The sequence below is a fragment of the Tachysurus vachellii genome, chromosome 26 (genome assembly GCF_030014155.1).
Source record: "Tachysurus vachellii isolate PV-2020 chromosome 26, HZAU_Pvac_v1, whole genome shotgun sequence".
Lineage (NCBI taxonomy): Eukaryota > Metazoa > Chordata > Actinopteri > Siluriformes > Bagridae > Tachysurus > Tachysurus vachellii.
The window spans coordinates 7,849,512-7,873,156 of NC_083485.1; the positions used below are offsets into that span (position 1 = coordinate 7,849,512).

The 23,645-nt window shown below is 39.4% G+C and overlaps 1 protein-coding gene across 1 annotated transcript in view; it reads right to left on the reverse strand.

The window, feature by feature from the left end:
- The window catches only part of ncs1a (neuronal calcium sensor 1a), a 40,140-nt gene that overhangs the window by 9,016 nt on the left and 7,479 nt on the right, over positions 1-23,645 (reverse strand). Inside the window, exons 2-3 of the mRNA XM_060863598.1 lie at positions 12,431-12,455; positions 225-363 (exon numbers count right to left, since the gene is read on the reverse strand). Of these exons, the coding sequence (XP_060719581.1) occupies positions 225-363; positions 12,431-12,455 (164 nt within the window). The remainder of the gene's footprint in view (positions 1-224; positions 364-12,430; positions 12,456-23,645) is intronic.

Sequence of the window (23,645 nt, forward strand, 5' to 3'; positions counted from 1 at the left end):
TTCTAATGTGTTGACAGGCAAGATGAGGTCAGTGTATGTTGTAAATATGTAACCCTCATACACACAGATGCACACACAATAACCAGCTTTTCATTGCAACGACAACAAATCAAAAACATATGCGCATATAGAAACTGCCCATAAATACTGGGGTTTCCTCCCCTTTTCTTTTGCTAAAACCACCTTGTTTCAACGTGCGATCCTGCAGCTTGATGTCTCCTTACCTTGTTCTCATCAAAGACGTTAAAGACAAATGTAGCAAACTTGGTGGGGTCCCCAAAGGGAAAAAACTGCTTGTAGATTTTCTGAAAGCCAGCTGAGTCCAGCTGCCCACTGGGGCAGTCTTTAATGAAACCCTTATACCTGATGAGTAGAGAATAGAAGAGAGGAAGGCAGGCAGGAAGGGAATAGGGGAAATGTAGGAAGCAGTTATTAATAAATGTGAGCATCTATATGTTCTTAATTTGCATCTGTATATAAAATATATAAATTCATTGTTCATTACTCTAGACATCAAAAATAAGTTTTTAACATTTGATGCATTATTAGAAATATATAAAGAGATTGGTCGGCCTAGTTTCCGCAAAATGACACAGTTAAGTTAACAAAATCCACGACAATAATCAGGCAAACCAGGCTAATCTTTTTAAATGAAAGCATTTAGGCTGGATCTCTGTGACTGACAGGGGAGACAGAGCATGTCATTCCTCCCACAAACAGCACAGCAATACAATTTGATAATCATCCTTATGCTACAGTGCTTTTAGGAAAATCAGCCCTGACATTTAACCTGAAATTTGTACAGCTAAAAAAATTGAAACGTTGAAGAACCTCTGCAGCTTATCAAGTTAAATAAGAGAGCAAGAGATTATTTTTGGAGGCTATGTTCACAGAAAATGAGGAAATATGCAAAGTTATGTAAATTAGTGATAGCAAAAAAGGAGAAGAATCTGAACTCCAAGGTATGACTTTTTTAAGAAAAAAAGCAATAATCATTTACAGTCAAATAAGGACACACAATTAGCAACACTTACAGTGATCAGCCATAACATTAAAAACACTGACAGGTAAAGTGAATAACATTGATTATTTTTTTACAATGGCACCTGACTAGGGAAGGGACATATTAGGTAACAACAGACAGTTCTCTGTTAGGTGATCAGACAGTTCTCAAAGTTGTTGTGTTGAAAGCATGAAAAATGGGCAAGCATAAGGACTAAAGTGACTTTGACAAGGGCTAAATTGTGATGGGTAAATCACAACGAATCAAAGTGTCTCCAAAACGCATGTCTTGTGTGATGTCCCCATGCTGTATGCTGTGGTTAGTACCTTCCAAATGTGCTAAAAGAAAGGACAACTGGTGAACCAATAACAGTCATGGATGCCTGAAGCTCACTGATGCCTGTTGGGAGCAAAGGCTAGATCATCTGACCCCAACCTACAGAAGAGCTTCTGGAATTCACATTGCTGGAAAAGTTAATGTTGGCTATGAAAAAAAGGTGTCAGTTTAAACAGTGCATCACAGCTTGTTATGGCTGATCAGGGTATATAACACCAGATTCATTTAATAAAAAAAAAAAAGCTATTTAGTTTATGATAGCAGATATATTTGACAAGACAGGCTGTGTATATTTTTCCAAGTTTCTAGGCCATCTGTTGTTGGAAAAAAATGATTTAGTCCTCTGGGCTGAAGTAGGCACTTGTATAATGTAAGTATGCTGAGTAAAAGTTCTGTTAATGAAATCGCAGAGAAGAGCTTAATATCACAAATCTCAGAGTATGTTCACTGCCTTCTAATGAGAGTCAGATGTCTTCTTATGTATTTTTGCTCCTTAATGGCTGCTTGGACAAGTAAAAGTGTCTGCCATTTTGAGCTTGTTAGAATTAACACAGTTTTCATCCTGGATTTCTTCCAAATGTGAGATCCTGTACATGCACAGCTCTCCTGTTTGATGAGCACACCATGTTGCTAATCAGCAGGAGATTTCCAAATGGCATGTTACAGACAAATTTATACTGTATAACAACATCGCAAGGGTTTTGTTAGAAGCAGACAGATCCTTGCTTTTGTCTGTGATCTTTTAACACACATAATTGTATTAATGTTCGCATGATTCTGTGCTAAATAATACTAAGGAGCTTTCACCCTATACAGCTTTTGCAGTACTGTTGTCATAGCTGTGCAGAGAGGTAGTCTCATCCCTGATTCATCCCAACTGCAGGATGTGACTAATGAATAAAATATTTTGGGAGTGTATAAAAAAATCAGACCCTTTACCACAATTACTTGGCAGTGTTTTATTTCTGGTCTGTTTGGTCTGGTCAGGTCTGGTCTGTTTTCTAGGTAATCAGAGTGAATTGCATACTTTTAGTTCATTTTCTATTTGGTCTTTAGTTCTATAACTCAATTACTAAATATGGGATAACAGTGTTCTCATTGTAGTCAAAATGCACCAAGATACATTTAGCAGTAGCTCAAGGACACTGTTAGCTTTAAGTGAGTTTTCCCTTGTAGGCATTACTTGCCTTTATTAGCTGTCTCTCACCGCTTTGTTTGCTGTGTTATCTCAGCCTTGCACTTTGTAGTTTTTCACACCGCTTGATAAGTTACACTTGTCTTATGTTTTCCGTTCTGGGTCGTTTGATTCCTTGCGTTTTCTCCTCAAATATTCGACATTTCCCACTAGCTGATAATATACTAGATAACATACTGCAAGAGTGGTTCACAGGTTTTTCCGGACATTCTGATTCACTACTGAGTTAAATTACCCTCAATTCTCATGCAAATTGATTATCTATCATTGACAAGACACAGAGGGTCCCTTGTCTAAGAAGAGGTTGACCCACTGGGTGGTGAACATGACCTTGGCCTATAGTTATGCTATTCTCTCCTGTGAATGAGTCATCTGATTTGAGTCCTGTTCCTTTTTACATAATTTATCTAGGTGTTTTTCACCGTCCAGGTGTATTGAAGGGGTGACATGAACAACTAGTTATTTAATCTCGTTCAGAAGCGGTGCAAGCTGGTTGAGTAGGTTACAGATGGATGGAATGATGGATGATAACGGAAGCCTAATTATGACATATGATATGTTTCTCCTAATCTTCCTATGTATCTCTCTCTCTCTCTCTCTCTCTCTCTCTCTCGCTCGGCAGGATGAATGCATTGAATTCTCTGGGTTCATCCAAGTACTCTGTCACCTCCAGAGGAACACTGGATGAAAAACTTAGATGCAGGTAAGAAGTAGCAAGATCTGCATATGTCTTTTATTCTTGTACAGTACAAGAGGGCTCTGTGTTTCAAACTTTAAAACTTTGTCATTTTTATTCTACATTTTTATTTTTTGAAACAATGTCCATTTTAACAAGTGCTATGATGCACACAGGTTCTAGTAGTTATCTGGGTTTCATAGAATCACGTTTATGCTTTTGCAAATACTGTATGTAAGATAAATATGTATAGAACATAAATGATAGGAATATATAATAGTATTAACCAGAAACTCATCTGTTTTAAATTGAATTGCGTTTTAATACATGAAAATCACTATGCCTAAACAAAATAATGAACGCTATCGTTAATGAAAGATCTCAGGTTGTAGATTTTCCTTATTTTCTTTCATTGGTATGAATGTTTACGTATGATTTCATCTAGCTGCACAGCTGTTCTGCTTGGTGAACAAGCTGATACGCTGCACAAACAAACAGGCTATTTTAATCAAGCCACAGTCTTTTGTAATCAGAAGAGGAGATGGCTAGAGAGATGGTGGTGGGAGGAGATGCTTTCTAGACTGAAGGCACGGCAGTTTTACAGGCAGTGGACTATCTTGACTAACAGTGTGGAGGAGGCAATATGGCAGTAAAAGCTTTAAATGGATAAAATGCATTTTAAGTGTCTGTTTGTAACATTTGTATACATTACAAAAATGGCATGAAATCATAAGGCAAGTGTGGATTTGAGGAAATTGTTGATTTAAGAAGCTTGATAAAGCCAGCTTTGCTTTCAATGGTGCACCAGATGTTAATACTACAACAAGAATGACTGTCAAACAGCACAAGTACAGTAAATGCTTTAATGCATGTAGCTTTAAATGGTATGGGATAAATTAAGAATTAGACTGGAATGATATAAAATTCTTAAAAAATGACATATATGTTTCTATTTACACATTGTAGTAATCTTAACTTTCAGCTAAGACACTTCTGTAATTTTGCACAAGAGGTGTAGTACATCGTCAAAGGTACACCTGACCATTAGACTCATATATTCTTGTTAAACATCCTGTTACAAATTTAGTCCCCTTTATGCTCTTATAATAAACTCCACTCTTCCGAGAAAGCTTTTCACTAGGTTATGGAGCCAGGCTGTGTGGATTTGTGATCATTCAGCTACAAGTGCATTGGTGAGGTCAGACACTGATGTTGGGTGAGGAGGTCTGGGGTGCAATCAGTGTTCCAATTCATCTCCAATGTGTTCAGTGGTGATGGGTTCAGGGCTAGATGCAGGAGACTCAATTTATTCCACATCAACCTTGGCAAACCCTGTCTTTATAACCTCCCATTCTGCAGTGGCATTGCCATGCCAGAACACTTTCACTTCCAGTGAAGAGAAATCTTGAAGCTACAGCATAGAGAGATATTATAGTGATACATATATCATAATCCTATGTGTCACCTATAGTACTGCAGCCATTCTGGTTTCTGTATACATTGACAGCATTTAGCAACATGCTGCATTACCTATTATTAAGCAACATTACCTTATACAGAGGGACTTGTATTTATAGCATTGATACCAATAGGCAGTTATGTTAAGGATTAAGGGCCTTTCTCAGGGCCCAGCAGTTATAGTTTGGTGGTCCTGGGAATCAAACTCACAATTTTCCAATCAGCAGTCCAACGTCATAACCATGTCAACTTTTCTAGCTTACAGTAGACAAACTTTTAATGTTATCTATCTTTAGCTTATATGGGTGTCTTGGCAACATTGAGTGGCATGCTGCTTTCAAATTATGTATCGCACTATTTACTTACAGGTATCCTTTATTAAGCAAATTATATTGTTTGTCTAAATATTACAATGAGAAATTTATGCCAGAAGAAAATAATGAAATAATAAAGGTTGGGGTACACCACTGATAAAACGCTAGTCCATTGAACAGCACCCTGCACACACACATTCACGAACCAACATGTTTTTAAACGCTGATCAGCCTAGAAGAAATCCATATGACCACAAGGAGAACATGCACAGAACTCTATATAGACAACTGAGATTTCTTTCTTCTAAAAGTGTATAAGATATTTGATTGCTCCTTAGTTTCCCTGAATCAATTACAGAGAAATCTTTGAGCACAACAAAAGTACCCTGTTACAATCAGCCTTCATCTAATATACACTCCCCGGCCACTTTATTAGGTACACCTGTCCAACTGCTCATTAACGCAAATTTCTAATCAGCCAATCACATGGCAGCAACTCAATGCATTTAAGCATGTAAACATGGTAAAGACGATCTACTGCAGTTCAAACCGAGCATCAGAATGGGGAAGAAAGGTGATTTAAGTGACTTTGAACGTGGCATGGTTGTTGGTGCCATACGGGCTGGTCTGAGTATTTCAAAAACTGCTGATCTACTGGGATTTTCACACACAACCATCTCTAGGGTTTACAGAGAATGGTCCAAAAAAGAGAAAATATCCAGTGAGCATCAGTTTTGTGGGTGCAAATGCCTTGTTGATGCCAGAGGTCAGAGGAGAATGGCCAGACTGGTTCGAGCTAATAGAAAGGCAACTCAAATAACCACTCGTTACAACCGAGGTATGCAGAAGAGCATCTCTGAACACGCAACACGTCGAACCTTGAGGCAGATGGGCTACAGCAGCAGAAGACCACACCGGGTGCCACTCCTGACAGCTAAGAACAGGAAACTGAAAAAAAGTGGCCAAAAAAAGTGGCCGATGAGTGTAGACAAATGTTCTGTAGTCAATAAAACATGAAGAGAAGTGGAAGTAATGAGAAATATGCGCACACAATTGAGGTTCATGAGAGACTATGACAGGTACATTTAGAAATGCTGTTTAGGACCCATGGGTCTCTCCACATGCCCCTAATTTCAATTTTGCAGTCCGGCTTATTTTAGCTTTTGAGGACAGAGCTGCTTCAGAAGCAGCCAGCACACAAGATCTGAAATCTGAGTCTCTTACAGCTTTTCTGTCAAGAGACTGTACTGTGTTATATTTTCTACAGCCAGTGTGAAGAGCTAATGCATTAGTAAACTTGTATTCATTCAAAGTAATGACTGAAGCTTTGTTAGAATATGATCACACAGTATTCACATATTTATAGATATTCTCCACACCTAAATAAAATACTATACTTTTGTCCCATACTTCCATCTAAATTGTTCTTTAGTCAGTTTTACTGATTTACCTCTGGTATACTCTGTGTTAAGCTTCACCTTCTTCTCCTACTCTCTCTCTTTCTCTCTCTCCTCTGGGCATGCCATCCCATGTCAATTGCTCTCCATCTGCTGTGTGTGGCATACAGCAGGTGGGTAAGCTGAGGATTTTGGCACATGCATTAAGGGAATTGAGAATGAAGATACAGAGATAGAGACAGAGACAGAGACAGAGACAGAGAGAGCGAGAGAGAGAGAGAGAGAGAGAGAGAGAGAGAGAGAGGGAGAGAGAGAATGACTCGATATAACTAAATGTACAATCTACAGTGACACAGCTGGGGTATTAGTTAGGAGAGCTTACTTGTGAGAAGCTAAATCCATTAAAACAAGTGAACAACTGTATGGTCAAACACTAAAGAGACTGCTCACGATTATAAATAAACATTAAAGCAGCTGCTCTTGATAGTTTTAGTGGCTGATGTGGCATTTGGCAAACTGGAGTAATTGCAACTTTCAAAACAGGCCTGGCCTTTTTCCAGAGCCAAATTACCAAGAAAACATAGCTTTGATATTATTTTTGGGTATAAAATTTAAATTCACTATATGTGGAACACGTTTCTTCCTATTTAACATGTACATTCTTGGCTCGGTTTCTCTATTAAACATGAGGAAATCATTTATATTAAAAATATTTTATTCAGTCTGTTATAGCACAAATGTTCAGGTCACACCACTTGAGTTTATTTAGCATTAAATAGAATGCTTTGTTTTTTTAACCAGAAAATGGCTTATATTTACCAATACAATAAATGCTCTACCACTAGAAGCTGAACTAGAACTATAAGATACAAGGATACACAGTGCTATAAAAGAATCATCTACAGCAACTGTATGGGGTAGGATTTTTATGCACAAGAGTTTTATGTCTATGGATCTGATGTGGACTGTTGACATTAAAATTTGTGTTACATTACAATAAAAAGGCTTCAGGACCTTTTGGTGTGATCTGGCCTTAAGACTAAAAATAACTAAAAAAAATAAAAAACTAAAAGTGGTAAATTGACAGTGACATTAAAAGTTGTCATGTGTCATGTTCTAATCTCATTCATGTAACCTAACATCTTAGTCAAACCAAAATAATCATTTGCTAAATTGCTTGGCAAAATTAGCCTTTTATTTCTTGATAAAAACAAACATCTAAATAATTACAAAATCATTGCATAAAAATTGTAACGTATCAATTTTGCAGTTGACATACATACATGTGATATACACTTATTGAAGTCATTTACTGGTGATATTGCAATTTTCTGCGGCTAATTCCAAATGGTTTTCCGTTTTAAAAGTGCTTGCCCTTCATTTACCATTAAATCTACCTGCCTAATATTGTGTGGATCAAACCTTGTGCTGACAAAACTGCTCTTGCCCAGAGCTATGGACTCCACAGGTGTGTTGTGGTATCTGGCACCAAGATTTTAGCACCAGATCCTTTTATATCAAGTCAAGTCAAGAAGCTTTTATTCTCATTTCAACCATGTATAGCTTATGCAGTACACAGTGAAATGAGACAACATTTCTCCAGGAACATGGTGCTACATAGAACAAAAAAAGAGCTACTGTATATGTTTCAGCTAAGTCAGATGTCACCAGCTTAATAAGATTGAAGATTGTGTGAAGGACATTAGACAGTGGATGCTTACTAACTTCCTCCTGCTTAACTCTGACAAGACAGAAGTGCTTTTACTAGGTCCACAGGCAGCCAGAAGTAAGCTCTCTGATTACAGAGTAACTGTGGATGGTCATTCTATTACATCATATGCAGCAGTAAAAGACCTCGGTGTGATTATTGAAACTGGTCTCTCATTTGAATCTCACATAAATAATACCACAAGGGTAGCCTTCTTTCACCTAAAAAATATTGCTAAGATAAGAAATATGATGTCATTACATGATGCAGAAACACTAGTTCATGCATTTGTTACCTCTAGGTTGGATTATTGTAATGCTTTACTGTCTGGACATTCCAGTAGGAGCATAAACAATCTCCAGTTAGTCCACAACGCAGCAGCTAGAGTCCTAACTAGAACCAGAATATATGAACATATCATCCCTATCTTATCCTCATTGCATTGGCTTCAAGGTAGGTTTCGCATTGATTATAAAATAATATAGTGCTATGTGCTATATACTATGTGCTATGTGCAAATCTATGCTTCTGACACCGGCTTGTCACACAGAATAAGAAGAAATCTCTTATCGAATTTTTTGTGGTCGCTGTCGTGTTTGTCATAAAGCTCTAAAAACCATTGAAACCAGTAGCTCTACATTCATCGTGTGTTCAATGCATCTTCTCAAGACCGTTTTGTGCTTGAGCACCACCAATTCATGCCTTACTGTAACTTCAGAAGCTCCAGGCACGTGAACAAACCCGTCAATCTCATTAGTTGGACAGTTTTTAATGCGACCCCTTCAAACCAAAAAAAACATGCCGGAGGCGTTTTATAAAATTGGATGCTTTTACGCCTGCCGTTTTACATGTCGGTGTGTACACCCATATTGGCATCCTTTGTTTAGTCATAAGGCGTTAAACGGCGGTGTTTAAGAGCCTTTAGGCACCCATAATCCTATCACTGGCTCTTGCTTTGATCACTTTTGTTAGGTACTAACCACTGCATACTGGGAACACCCCACAGGAGATGCTCTGACCAAGTCATCTAGCCATGACAAGCCAGGACTAACAAATCTAGCCGAATTATTGTGACTGATATACAACTTTAAAAGACAAAACGTTGAACTTTGAAATGGGTGGACCACAAAGTAAAGTGTCTTTTCTTATCAACAACTATTTTGCCACCATTTTGTGTAAACCTTACAGACTGTTGTGTTTTCCAATAACAGTCATGTCATTATTGTCAGAATTATAGGTCAGAATTTTCCCCATTCGCAACGCTTGATGTGAGCATTAACTGAAGCTCTTGACAAGTATCTGCATGATTTATGTGCTGCTGATTGAGTGATTGAATAACTGCATAAATGAGCAGGTGTACAGGTGTTCTGTTAGAGTGGACTGTGCGAGTGTGTGTGCGTGTGTGTATGTGTGTGTGTGTGTGTGTGTGCTTTAAATCAGCCACATATGACATTTATTAAGCTAAATTAGAGGGTTTTCAAGCATAAAATGCCAGTTTCAGGTCAATGTGATTAAGCTACACCAAAACCTTAATTTAGTTTCTTTTGAGCCATTCATTGTCTTGGTGCAAACCTAGTTGTGCTTCAGATCACAGACTAATGACCGAACATTATCCTTCCTGAATTTCTGGTAAACCGAATTCACGGTTCCCTCAATTATGGGAATTGCTCAGGACCTGAAGCAGCATAACATCGCAACATCATCACAAATACCACCACCATGTTTGAAGTTCTTACTGTGGAATGCTGTGTTTTTGTAAGTTCCACTTTTACTCTGTACCAGAAAGTTTAGAGATCATCAAGGTGTTTTTGGTACATGTAAAACAAGCTGTTATGTTCCTCTTGGTTAGCAGTGTTTTTCACTCTGTAACTTTCCCATTAAGAGAAAATTTTAATCCAGGTTCTAACTAATTAAGGAAGCATAAATGCTGACCTTATCTGAGGCAAGAAGAGTCCTGAGTTCCTTAAATGTTAACTTGGGTTAACTTGACTTCCTGCATGAGCACTGTTAGAGAACTTTTAGCAGAAAGGCCACAAGTTATATCCATTTGGCAATAATGGCAGTGACTTACTGGAGTCTCAGAACCTTACAAATAGCTTTGTATCTGTCATCTCTCCAGGAATTTCTTTTGATTGTGACCTAGTGTTTATGCCTTGTACTATTTGAGGGCTGACAGTAATCAAGCCTGGGGGTTTCAGGACTACTTTAAAAACTGTATTTTGCTTTTACTCAGGTTGTTCTTAGGTCCCCAGGGTTAAAAACATCTGCACAAATAATTTTTGTGGGTAAATAGCATAATCCTGCACCCTAATATGAGTGATATGACATGTGGCAAAATAACTTGCACCCCTAAAGGTTCCTGTGAACAAAATTTACAAAATTTGGCAAAACCTTAACCATGTCACCCTTTATATTTTACAATTTACATCATGACATCCTGTTTGTGAAGTGCAACAGAGACCAAATTCCATTAGTTTTTTGTCTACATTAAAACGACATTAGTCCTAGCCACATAATGTACAACGTGTGTAACGGTGCGAGAGATAAGACAGTGCAAACAGAAAATACAATACAAAGACAAATACAGTACACAAAACACAAAATAGCACTGACCAGTGTGCATACTGTATATCATATATATAGGCGAGGCAAAAAATGTACTGAGTCATAGATTTGCAGACGATGATGTAAGCACCAAGTTATTTCCTGTGTTTTCCCTTGTATTGCTTTAGTCTGCCGCTTTGTTTTAGTCTGCTGCTTTGTTGTTATTGTTGTTGCTTTTTAGTTGTTTTATCATTAGAGATGATTTGCACTTGTATCTGACACCTTGGATTTGGGACAATATGATATTGCTTCAGTATCCACTCTGGAAAACCGGCCACAAGCTGAGAGAGGGAATTTGTGACAGATGATTTATCATATTATCTGTCTGAAAGTATCTGTATTCAGTAGTGAATAATGAAACTAAATAATTAAATTAAAAAAACCCTTTAAGAACATTATTCTGTCTTTTGATCCATTATTCTGTATGTTTACTGCAACACAAGTGATTAAACAACTGAAGAAGGACCTTTGCCCCAAAAACACGCTGTAAGCAATTTCATGCAGAGTAATTTTCTTGTACTGATTATCACCCACAGCCACAACATGGTCTGGCACAGAAACCACATATATAAAAAACATTTCTTATTCGTTCAGCTGGAAAAGAGTCTTGAGAAAATTTATTCCATCCAATAGCATGTTATTATAACTAACATGTTACTCAGATCCTGCCACGAAAGAGAACTCAAACACAGCAGCGTTTAATAACAGGGAAAACAATGTGCTGATCATCAATAGGGATAAGAACGAGGGAGAAACAAACTGAAGGAATCAAAATACAATACAAACTACAGTGCAAAATTAGACAACCACCATCCTCCCTGCCTTAAGACAACCACCATCCTCCCGCCAAACCAGAACAATAGCTAGAAAATATAGACGGCTTTGTACTGCCACAGGAAACCACACAAAGTGTATACTACATGCAGTATGAAAGAAAACACAGTGTATATAAGGGTGAGTTGAGCAACAGACAAAATGAGTCACAGGTATGTAATTATTATTCTGGAGATTGTGAGAGGATGAGTGCTGATGGCTGCTGAGAGTTTAAATCTGTGATGGCCATGTTTATTGGCCACGAGTTTTTGGAACCTGAATTGCGTGCTGTGATGGATCCCTTCCTGTGATGGAAGGGATGTAACCCGTCTTTACATTACTGACATGTTTCTGTTGCTCATAAATGAGATGAATATCAAAGAGGATATTCTATAGCATAGCTATGGAATGTACTGTACATAAGCTTTCACATTGATATTACTATAAAATCTAGAGATACTTGTTGAGTGTTGAGATACACTACTAATTAATGAGCTCCATAAAGTGCTTAGGGGTGGTGGATGTTGGAAAACACTTAACTGCATAGCCCTGTGATTGTCTTGATTCTACTGACAAATAAAAGCCTGTACAATCCATCTACACACTGGCAAAGGCATTAGCATAGGATCAGACAGCTGCCCACAGTATCCATAATAAATCCAACCACAAATCTGAGCAGCAACTTCTCTAAGTATGCAATACCTCACTGCGTGTCCATGGTAACACTGAGGTCCAGAAACTTGCATTTTCCAAATACATTAATCAATACTGTGACAGTAAGTCTGAAGCTATGTTTGTTTCATAAGAATTAATCTGTGATTGGTTTGGAGTGCTTGGTGATGTAAGAAAATGGATGGATCTGATGGAAAAGTAAGGATGAATTTTAGGTTTACAAAAGGACAGGAGAAAAACAGAATGTAGCTTACCACTGCTGGACTTCTTTTTCAGTGACTGCAGAGGAAGACATGGGAGAAGAAAATATTATTAATAACCCAGGCTGCAGCATGAGGTATTACAAAACAAACAGTTAAGGAAAGGGACAAAGCTTTTCAAATATTGAAAACTACATAATCATTATATGCAAGGCATCTGCTTATATCTAGCATTTTCCTTGTTAACAGTTTTAAATGATGAAGATTTTTTTTCTTTTAGAATCGGACAAATCCCTTGATTTAGTTTTGCAAGTTTTGAAGGTATATGTGGCCACACTGTAAACCTGACAACAGCACAACAGCGACAGAACGAAAAAGCAAACTGTGGAGGTGTCAGCCCTAAGGTTGGAGTTGTGTCAGCTCTGCCACTGAATTGCGACAGACACATCACATTTCTGGCTTACACATTTTTATAGTCTGATATGGATCAGAATGGCTATAAATAGACTGCTTCAAATAGATGGTCTAAATTACTACAAGAAAGTTTTAATCAGACTTATACATAAATAAATCTCTCATTAAGCCCTGGTGCATAGGGACATTACCATCCCGAAATAGACCATGGCCATCACGACAGAAATATATCATTATATGATAAAGGTGATCAGGTAGAATGAACTTGTACAGATGTGCAATGGCACTTTCTTCTAATACTACGTTCGCACATACAGCGACAAAACGGACGTAAATCATTCGTCTATACGTGAGAGATTGCGACTTCCAGCAACAGGACAAAGCTGAACTTTCAAAACTGTTGAATATATTTTAGCAAATATGGTTCTATTTGGAGCATAGGATGCAAACCAATGGAAGTGAAGACAGTAGAGTGCATGTGATCCTTGACAAACAGTACACACTGCATCGCGTATTCATTATTACGATGTCAATGAGTAGCAGTAACTCAATTCATTGAGTAGTAGTAACTCAATTCATTCATACAGCGACTGGAGACTTGTGGTGATAAATTCACTGCAGTTTAAGGTGACAAGTACTTCAGTTACTGTTCTTATTGAAACACTCACCAGCTGAATAGTGTTTGTGACAGAGGCTCCTACAAAGACACATCCTGCAAAGACACACGTCAGTGTCTGTAGTACTGGTCAAAACATAGGCAGGCAGGTGACATAGGACAATCGTGATCAACACAAGTAATAGTCACAAAGCATTAGAAACAAATTTATGAATAAACACACAAAAAAAAACAATTAGGGTATGTCTCAATCAGCTTGTTAGCACCCTTGTTAGCACCACCATTAGAACATCAAATACAGTTCAAAATTGCTAACGCAAGTAATCATTTGGAGGCTACAACAATGAAACCAGTCTACTTACATTTGTAGGCAAAGTTTTTGTTTTAGCTGAGTGGTTTCAGAAAATATCATGTCATTTCCAGTAAGAGAACAGAGAAGAGAAGATTTTTGCAGTGCATTGTGGGATTTTTTACAGAACAAACTGGAAGGATTTTGCGATTGAGAAAGTCAGTGCACTGACTACTGAACTAGGGAGCTGTTTGGGATGCATCATATAAGTCTGCTCTAAGGGAAAACAAAAACACCAGGACAGAAATTAATTAAGCTAAGACACAAAAGGTACACACATTTGTGCACACATCTTATATTCAGAAACAACACTCTTGTTTGTGTAATATTGCTTAATTGTATGAGTAATAACATAAAAGAGGAAAGACAATCCATCCACGACACGTCGCAAAGAATGCATCACCACAGGTTTGCTTGTGAAAATATCTAGCAAGTACGCAGTTCCCTTTCAGTGGAACTTGACGCCTGAAGGTCTGTGTGAAATCATGCCAATCTATTAGCTAAGGAGGTCATGTGACAAGGCAGAGCACCCCAACAAGACAATAAATGTGCATCCAGGTTCATCCACATTACTCCAGCTTCTTTGTCTTCAGGAAGCACTCTGTGTATGTTGTCTGTCTTATTGTCTAAGACTAGGGAAAAGAAGATATATAAGGACTAGTGTCTTTTCTTCTTTACCATGGCAAGCAGACGGCTCTCGAGGGAGCCGATTGCATGCAATGCAAATGATTGCTCTTAGACTCCGCTTAGACTCTGGGAGCTCGCTTTGCGATTTTGCCCTAACTGAATGAGGAATTACTATCGTTTGCATCGGGCTCTTAGAAGCTCGATGTGGGCAATGATGAGTGGTCTGCCACTGAATTTCTATCTGAAAATAGCCAGTGGCATTTGTGCTGTAAAAGCAATTGAAAAAAAAAGGTGCTTTGTCATTAAGCTCAATCCGCACCCATTTGGCCGTATTCCCGCCAAGCAGCTGAATCCGATTCCTACAGGAGATCACTTTGAGATTATTTTTTACAGATATTATTATTATTATTTTCTGCATCGGACTCTGGGGAGCTCAGTGAGGGCAATGTAGAACAAGCAGCAGTCGAATTGCAAGCACATTCTATGGTGTTTGAAAACCCATGGATGTGATCACAGTTGTTACTAAGCTTAGCATAGATTGGCCTGATGAAAGGTTAGCCTTATCCACTCACCTAACTTCACACCACCTTCAACTTCCATGCAGGCATCTCCCATTTTTTGCAGACCTCTACACTGAGGTGTTAAGGCTGTGGAATAATCCTTATTCTGTCTGTTTGTTCTCCTCAGACACAGCTGATTATTCAGCAATTGTGAGCCTAGATGAACATGGGTATGCGGCCATGCCTAGGTTGAAGCGACGCTTGCCAGCTATCTCTCCCCTTCATTGGCTGCATGGAAAAAGTCTGCACTCCCATTGAGCTGACCTTATAGGGGAGGCCTACAGTCCCACAGGTTTGCAAGTTTACCAAGCTAAAGGAGCTCATCTGTGGTCAGAAAATGAACATCCAAACATCCGGTCCTAACATCCGAGAGCTAGGGTTTCCAGGGATGCCTACAGTCGAGGGATGTGGCAGCCAGGCATTTGATGGGATTCAGCCACGATGCGGGCACATCTGTCTATCGCATGGGGATTCCATCCTTTCTGTTCTAAAAGACATCTGGCTAGGCTAATGCTTCTCTGCTGTGCAGAGGGTGCTCAGCTCATGGCGATTGCAGCCAAAGCTATTCCTTTGGGTCTGCTACACATGACAACATTTCAACTTTGCTGAGGATCAAGGATTTTTTCAACCCCACAGACAACCTTCTCATGGTCACAAGGGTTACGCGTCACAAGCTTTGTACTCTTCTTATGTGGACAGACCCCAGTTCTCACCTTGGGTCCCACTCTTAGGGTGTGTCGTTGTCGCAAGGCTCTTCTGAAAGACGCCTCCCTATCTGTTTGTTAAGCAGTCGTAGATGACCTCTAAGAAGTCATCTCTCTGTTCCCTGTAGCTTTCCTTTTTCACTAGCCCCTCTGGTGCTGAATGCCATGGTGCAATCATAGCTGAGGCTCTTGCTCATGGAATTCTTGGCCAGGGTACAGTATGCTACTTGGCTCCTCAAGTTCAGTATGTTGAACTTTTGCCTCTGGTGTAATCGGCATCGTCATGTTCTAGCACACTGCCCTATTTGTACACATCTAAATAAGGGCCTATCACCCACTAGATTGAGGTGTACATGGCAGCCATTGCGGCGAGTCATGTGCCCGTTCTCTAGTCTGAGGTTTTCCTGCACACCTCTCAGTGGTCCTGGATTGGCTACTCTAAGCCCCCTTTAAGCCAATAGAGTCAGTCTCAGGAGTTTCTGACCCTGGAAACCACTCGACTATTAGTCAGTCATTTGATCTTTCTGCAGACTTTCTGCCTTCTACCCCACAAGCTGGTGGAGAAAGAGTCTGAGTTCTTAGAATTTATGCCCATCAATCAACTGCATTAGTGGCCACAACCAAAGCAATCCGGTCTCCAAGGAGCACCTTATGCAGGGTAATGGTAGCTATCTCCTAGGCCTATGATGTGCACTTTTGCTAGGGGCATTCCCCTCCAGGATATTTGTGCTGTGGCAGATTGATCATCTCCACACAACCTTATCAGGTTATATACCACTTACAGGGCTAATGTGCTCTGTTCCTGGCTTGTTTGTGCCCTTTCACGGCCACCGGAACAGATATCTCCTGGCAGCATTGGTAATGCTGTTCTCAGAGCTGATTTCAGAGCTTCAGACATCATTCCAATCTAGCCAATAGATTGGAATGATTTCAGAGCTTCAGACACTTCTTCTGTGAGGAACGTTCCCACAGCATCAGCCATGACATAGTGTCTTGTTCCCTTCTGAGGGAACCGGGTAACAAAAGTAAAAAGTTTGGTTACTTTCCCAGTTAAAAGTTAAAACCTGTCCTTTATTGATGTAGTAAATTCTAAACGTGTGCCCCAAAAAAATGCTTAGCCAACCTCCTTTGCTAAGTCACTCTTTTACTGTCACCCCAAACTGTCCAATATGATTTAATGGAAGAAAGTGTTTGAGTACACTCATCTTTAAGTCAACAGGCTGACCTGTCTTAAGACAACAAAGCCCCTTTATAGAGCTCTGCATGGATCACAAACACCTGATCAGTGTCCTTGCAGCTGACAGTCATTTGGGTATAAGGCTTGATAACCTTCACTGTACACATAGACAGGTTGACAGGACTACTGATGTGTGTGGTATCAGTATCTTTGGCAGGAAAGCTGGGTTCAGCTGCAGCATCACTTATTTGAACTCTGCTCCCTGTAACAGACACTGTGTGATGAAAGTGAAAATGATAACACGTGCAGTCTGCTGGGGGGCACAGTGGCTTAGTGGTTAGCATGTTCGCCTCACACCTCCAGGGTTGGGGGTGCGATTCCCACCTCCGCCTTGTGTGTGTGGAGTTTGCATGTTCTCCCTGTGCCTCGGGGGTTTCCTCCGGGTACTCCAGTTTCCTCCCCCGGTCCAAAGACATGCATGGTAGGTTGATTGGCATCTCTGGAAATTGTCCGTAGTGTGTGACTGCGTGAGTGAATGAGAGTGTGTGTGTGCCCTGCGATGGGTTGGCACTCCGTCCAGGGTGTATCCTGCCTTGATGCCCGATGACGCCTGAGATAGGCACAGGCTCCCCGTGACCCGAGGTAGTTCGGATAAGCGGTAGAAAATGAGTGAGTGAGAGTGAGTGAGTGCAGTCTGCCTATTTACACAGTTTTCAAAGGGAAAGGCATGTCATTTCATAGTGTGAAAGCAAATAGATCTCCTGTATCCTTGGGCAATTTGGAAATTCATCTTTTAGATCTATAGTCAGAACCAACGGTTCACCATCTGATTTGTGTAGGAAAGTTAACATGTCATTTAGGCTTCTTAGACACCAGATCAGGTGAATTGTCCATGTGCTCTGGCAGTACTAAAATATTAACTATTCTTCTAATTTTGGCTTTTCCCGTTAGGGGTTGCCACAGCCATCGTCTGTTTTCACTCAACTCTATCCTCTGCATCCTCTACTCTCACACCAATAAACATGTCCTCTTTTAACACATCCATATATCTCCTCTTTGGCCCTTCCTCTCTACCTTTTACCTGGCAGCTCTATCTCCAACAACCTTCTACCGGTATTACCACTCTCCCTTCTCTGCACATGTCCAAACCCTCTCAGTCTAGCCGCTCTGACCTTGTCCCCAAAACAGCCAACCTGAGCTGTCTCTCTGATGTGTTCGTTTCTAATCCTGACCTTCCTCGTCACTCCTAAATAGGACCTCAACATCCTCATCCCTTCTACCTTCATCTCTGCCTCATGTCTTTTCGTTACTGCTACAGTCTCTAACCCACACAGCAGAGCTGTTCTCACTACTGTCTTCTACACCTTTCCGTTGATTCTTGCTGACACTCTTCTGGCACACAACACTCCTGACACTTTTCTCCGCCCACTCCAACCCGCCTGCACTCAACTCTTCACCTCTTTTCCACACCCCCGTTGCACTGGACAGCTGATGCCAAATACCTAAACTCCTTCACCTTCTTGACCTCAACCCCCTGTAACCTCAGTGTTCTACTTCCCTGCCTATCATTCATACACATGTATTCTGTCTTACTAAAACTGATTTTCAGTCCTCTTCTTTCCAGAGCAGACCTCCACCTTTCTAGGTGTTCCTCCAATTGCTCTCTACTCTCACTACAGATCACAATGTCATCCAATGTGGTCCATTACATTGGTCCACAATGTCATCCAATGTGGTCCATTACCTTAAGAAACAAGAAGGGGCTCAAAGCCGATCCATGCTGTAGCCCCACCTCCACCTTAAACTCTACTGTCTGATCTACAGCACATCTCACTGCTGTCATACTCCTCTCATATCCTACACTACTCATTGCCATAGCTCCTCTCTCGGCAGCCTGTCACACGCTTTCTCTAAATCCACAAATACACAGTGCAGTTCCTTCTGACCATCTCTGTACTTCTCCATTAACATTCTCAGAACAAAAAATTAAATAACAGCTAAACCTCTGTTAACAGCAATTTTATTACAATGTACATATGAACTATAAAAATATGTTTACACTTATTAAAATAAACAACATTTGTGAGCGGCCACATTGACGGACACAGTTTTAAAGGCAAGCAAACCAACTCAATGTAGTCAAAAACAGGCATAGAGTCAGGCACAGGAAGAAAAGCGCAAAATCACAAAACCAGAAATGAGGCCAGGTTCAAAACCAGAAAATCATATGCAAAATAACAACTTTAGCAAATAAACACTTTTATAATATATAATTTTATAGAGGGTGAGTGCTATAAGTGTGTGTATATACATTTGTGTGTGTGTGTGTGTGGTGTGTTTGATCATTGTTCTGGTTTACTGTGAACTGGGAAACTGAGTCTGATGTCAATTCCAACAGACATCACACTATTGTGGTAATAAGATTTTAGAGAAACTATATTTAAAAAAAATTAAATGTTTTAGTAAATGTCAATTAAATTAAAGTCTCTACAATTATGCCAACTATAATTTCAAACACAACTGTATATTCTCCAAAATGAGATTATTTATCTTAAAATATATCATGGAAGCAAACGAAGTAGAGTTATGTGGGGAAATGTGCAGTATGTGTGTGATAAACATAATTTTATGTGACAAGTGCAGTATGATCATAACAGCATGATGCAAAAAACAGCATAACATAACAGCAATATACACAAAACACACAGTAAAGCACGTAAAAATTCAAACTTACTGATCGATGTAAACTTAGTGTGCATAACATTACAAAATGGAAGATGGTGGTCAGTCATGTTCACCTGGCAACATATCAACAGCTATATTAATAATTTATCATGCTCCAGATGTGTCTCTGAGCTTGTGGCAATGTACCCTACCAGCCCATACAAAATAAATCGTGGCAGCCTAGTGGTTAAGGTGTTGGACTTCTCATTGGAAGATTGTGAGTTTGAATCCCAAGTAGCAAGGTCCACTGCTGGGCGGTGATCAACACCCTTAACCCTCAATAAAATGAGATGAAATGCAAGTTGCTCTGGATAAGGGCGTCTGCCAAATGCCATAAATGTAAATAAATTCAACTGTAAATAAAGTTGAGCTATTCAGGTTTAAGGAAATAAATGAATTTAGAAATGTGTTGTTATCTGTATAATTGTTGTTAATGTGATGTTGTCTGTAAGGGGATGTTTCAAAGCAGAAGAAGGAGCCTTTTATTTTTGTCACATATACATTACAGCACAGTAAAATTCTTTCTTCCTATATCCCAACATTGGAAGTTGGAGTCAGAGCGCATATTCAGTCATGATACAGCACCACTGGAGCAGAGAGGGTTGCTCAGTGGCCCAACAGTGGCAGCTCGACAGCACTGGGGTTTAAACCCTGATCTTCCAAACGGCAACCCAGAGTATCTGTACGTCAGAAACTGTTCCACAACAGGAACATCTAAAGAAGCAGGAGGTTGCATTAACATAAGGTCCTGATGTTTGGTCTTTTTAGCTTTGAGGGAAAAAAAAAAGAGAGAAAAGCTTCCTGGGGTAATGACAAAGGGCCAGTGTACTGGCATCACATATAATCATATACCCTGTTGAGTTTAATTCCTTAAACATTACACCAGTTATGACATGAATAAAACAGCATCTTTCTTCTATTTGTAATGAGATAATGGGGCCACAGACAGTGGCAGAGCCAGAACATTTAGACTAGATCGGCCATGCTGGGACACAGAGCTAGTATAAGTCAGTTATAATTAAAATGTAATGTATTATATGTACATGAATGTGTTACATTCCTGGCACACACGTCAACATCTATCCAATTAGCAAACAATTTGCAGTCGATGTTGTTGAGAAAGTTTGTGCAGGTTATGTTGATGTGTGTGCGCTGGTGAACTCAGAACACTGTGTAGGTTTGCATAAATGAAATGATTCTCCCTTTATGAAGCCTAAGTGTGAGTATGGCCTCCGTAGTCAAAGTGTACTGTCTGCTGTTACCTAATTGTTTTGCATTGCTACAGGAGTTAGCAATGTGTTTTCAGCTGAGCCCATAGTAACACACATACACACACACACACACACACACACTTTTTTGACCAGACAGCAACATAGTCATTACAAAGGTCAGTGAAGTGTAGTAAAGAGGACAGGAACGAGCTTGGGGAAGTAAAGGAGAGTTATGTGTAGTGGGCTCTGAAGTGTGCAGTAGTTAAGAAGTGGAGAACAAAATGAGAGAAAAGAGAAATAGACAGAAGAAGGATAACACTGATATCGTTGTTATAGGGCTGCAGGAAATAGAACCTATTTTCAAAATTGACTGCTCTGGCTGTTGTCGGAATGACTAGTCATCCATTTGAGAAAGCCTTGTGTGACTCTGCTGGCTTAGGGCCACTTCCACCTGACACCAGGATCTTAGAGATCTGTGGACACCACAAACACTCCTTTAATAACAGTCTGTTCTTCAATTAACTGTGATCAAATAATATGCCATGAATAATGCATCGCCACTACCATACACCCCCAGGGTCCATGTGTCGACCCTGAGCTCAGATTAATGTCTGTGTTAAGTTTCACATTTTATACCAGTGTGATCGTGGGCGTCTCCTGGGTTCTCTGCTTTCCTCCCACCTCCCAAAACATGGCCTTCATTGTGAATGAGATGTGAATGTGTGAGTGAATTGTTCTTTGTTATGGAAGGACATGTACTCAGGGTGTACTCAGACGTACTCACGGTGTGCTTTTTATTATTCCCATTCTCCACCACCACCCTGGACAAAACTACAGACTGAAAGCAAAAGGTCTGGACTCCAAAACAACTTTTATTGGGCAAGAACTGCCCAAGAGAGCGTCTGACTGACATGTAAAACAACCAATCAGGGCTCATTTTGTTCAGTGTCATGTTAAGTGACTGGTCTTTAAAGTCCATACAACAACAACAACAACAAAAAAACAGACCGGCATGGAAGCTTAGATCATTCATTTAACAAAGTTGTATAATTTATTGACACTATTACATGAACTTCACTTAATTTGGAAAATCCAACGTTTAACTGATCCTCATAAGCGCTCATTTGTCACAGTTAAATACGGCAGCTTCCATCTACCACGAGGAAAGTAGAGCAATGGCTTTATTTCCAGGTAGACCAATAAAAAACATGATGCACATGTCTCCCAGAAATCCTGTAGACCAATCAGATGACAACTTCAAAATTCGTAATGTGTCCAATTTTGTGTGCTATATGTATCAGATGTTTAGCCAACAGAGACTACCACCACCCTGACCATGATAAAATGCTTATTGAATCTGAATACATTTTTTTTAAAGAATAAACTAGGATCCAGAATGGATGTAACTGTAAAAATATATGCATAAACTGTTAAACCCATAAACGATTCTTAACCTGTGACTGTGCTTTTTTTTTTAAGAGGTTTACACCAAAGAAAAAAGAAAAGAAACTATGTGGAATTTTGTTTTCATGACATACTGTACAAAATATTGTATAAAATATTGGACACGTGTGACTCACAAATTGTGAAACAACCCACAAAATATGACCATAATTATATATTTTGTTACAATTTACACACACATACCAGCAAATGTTGTGCCTGGATAAGATCCTCCATCTCGCAATCAGCATCAGTGAATCTGGCTCTCAGCTTGATGCAGAGCGAGGACTCTGATTAGGCTTATTTCATGCAAATAATGTCAATTGAATCACAAGGAAGAAAGAAGGAATCTGGTTTATGGCTCATAACAGAGTTGCATAAGACAAGTCTTCTCTCCCTCTGAATCATAGTAATCCTAACATACCTCAGAGCAGCACACATTGGCTGACACCGATGCTAAGTACAGACTCCAAGCTGAAGCTACGGCCGGTAAAACAGAGCCTCTATCTCCATGCTTCTAAACACAAGCCCAAATAAACACAAACATAAAGCTGCTTGATGTGGGTGAGAAATGCATTAGCAGGAGGAGCGCATGAATTCTGCAAATCTCAAGATGAAATCTGTAAAAATACAGAGAAATGTAAGCTTAGGTTTGATGATAAAACCATTCATTAAATATCAGAAAAAAAAACTGAAGGCCAAGTATTATTGCTAATTAAATAAACAATGTATTTTACTTTTATTGTGATCATGTTTTTAACTGTTCTGTCTAATTCTGGTCCTAATTAAAGTGTCAAAATGCTGGCTTAAGTGGTCTACGAGGCTTAAAACAATAGCATGGCAGAAAAAATTACATTTCCATCTGTCCTAAATGCAGTTGATCAGCGAGATATCACAGAGTTCGCATTGCTGTTCCCATAGTAACAATTGCAATTGTATTTGTTTATGGTTTGCGCTGTGATCCATTGTGTTCACCTATTTTGTATTAGCCCCTAATTAGATTCTCAGTTTATACCCTCTCATGTCTTTGTTTCTTAGTAAGTATTTTGTGTCATTATGTCTGACATTAGTTTCTCAGTGTTCCTGTGTTTCTAGCTTCTCATTGTTTTGACTCCTGCCTGCTTGTACAGAGGACTGGTATGGATTACCTCATTATTCTCTGCCTACCTGTGTGCTAACACCTACAACAAACTCCAGAGTTCTGGATTTGCCCAAATTAATCACACTTTGATTTGTTTTATATACAAATCAACCTGCGCTTTACATGAATGATGTCTGATCTTTGCATATTATTTCATTTAGGAATTTATTTATGTTAGCTATGCTCTGATGCTAAAGTATTAATATATATTTTTACTACACATGATTACTATTTTATAAACTAGTTTTATTTATTAGTAATTTAGAACTTGACCAATGACATGGTTAAGCTACATGATACACA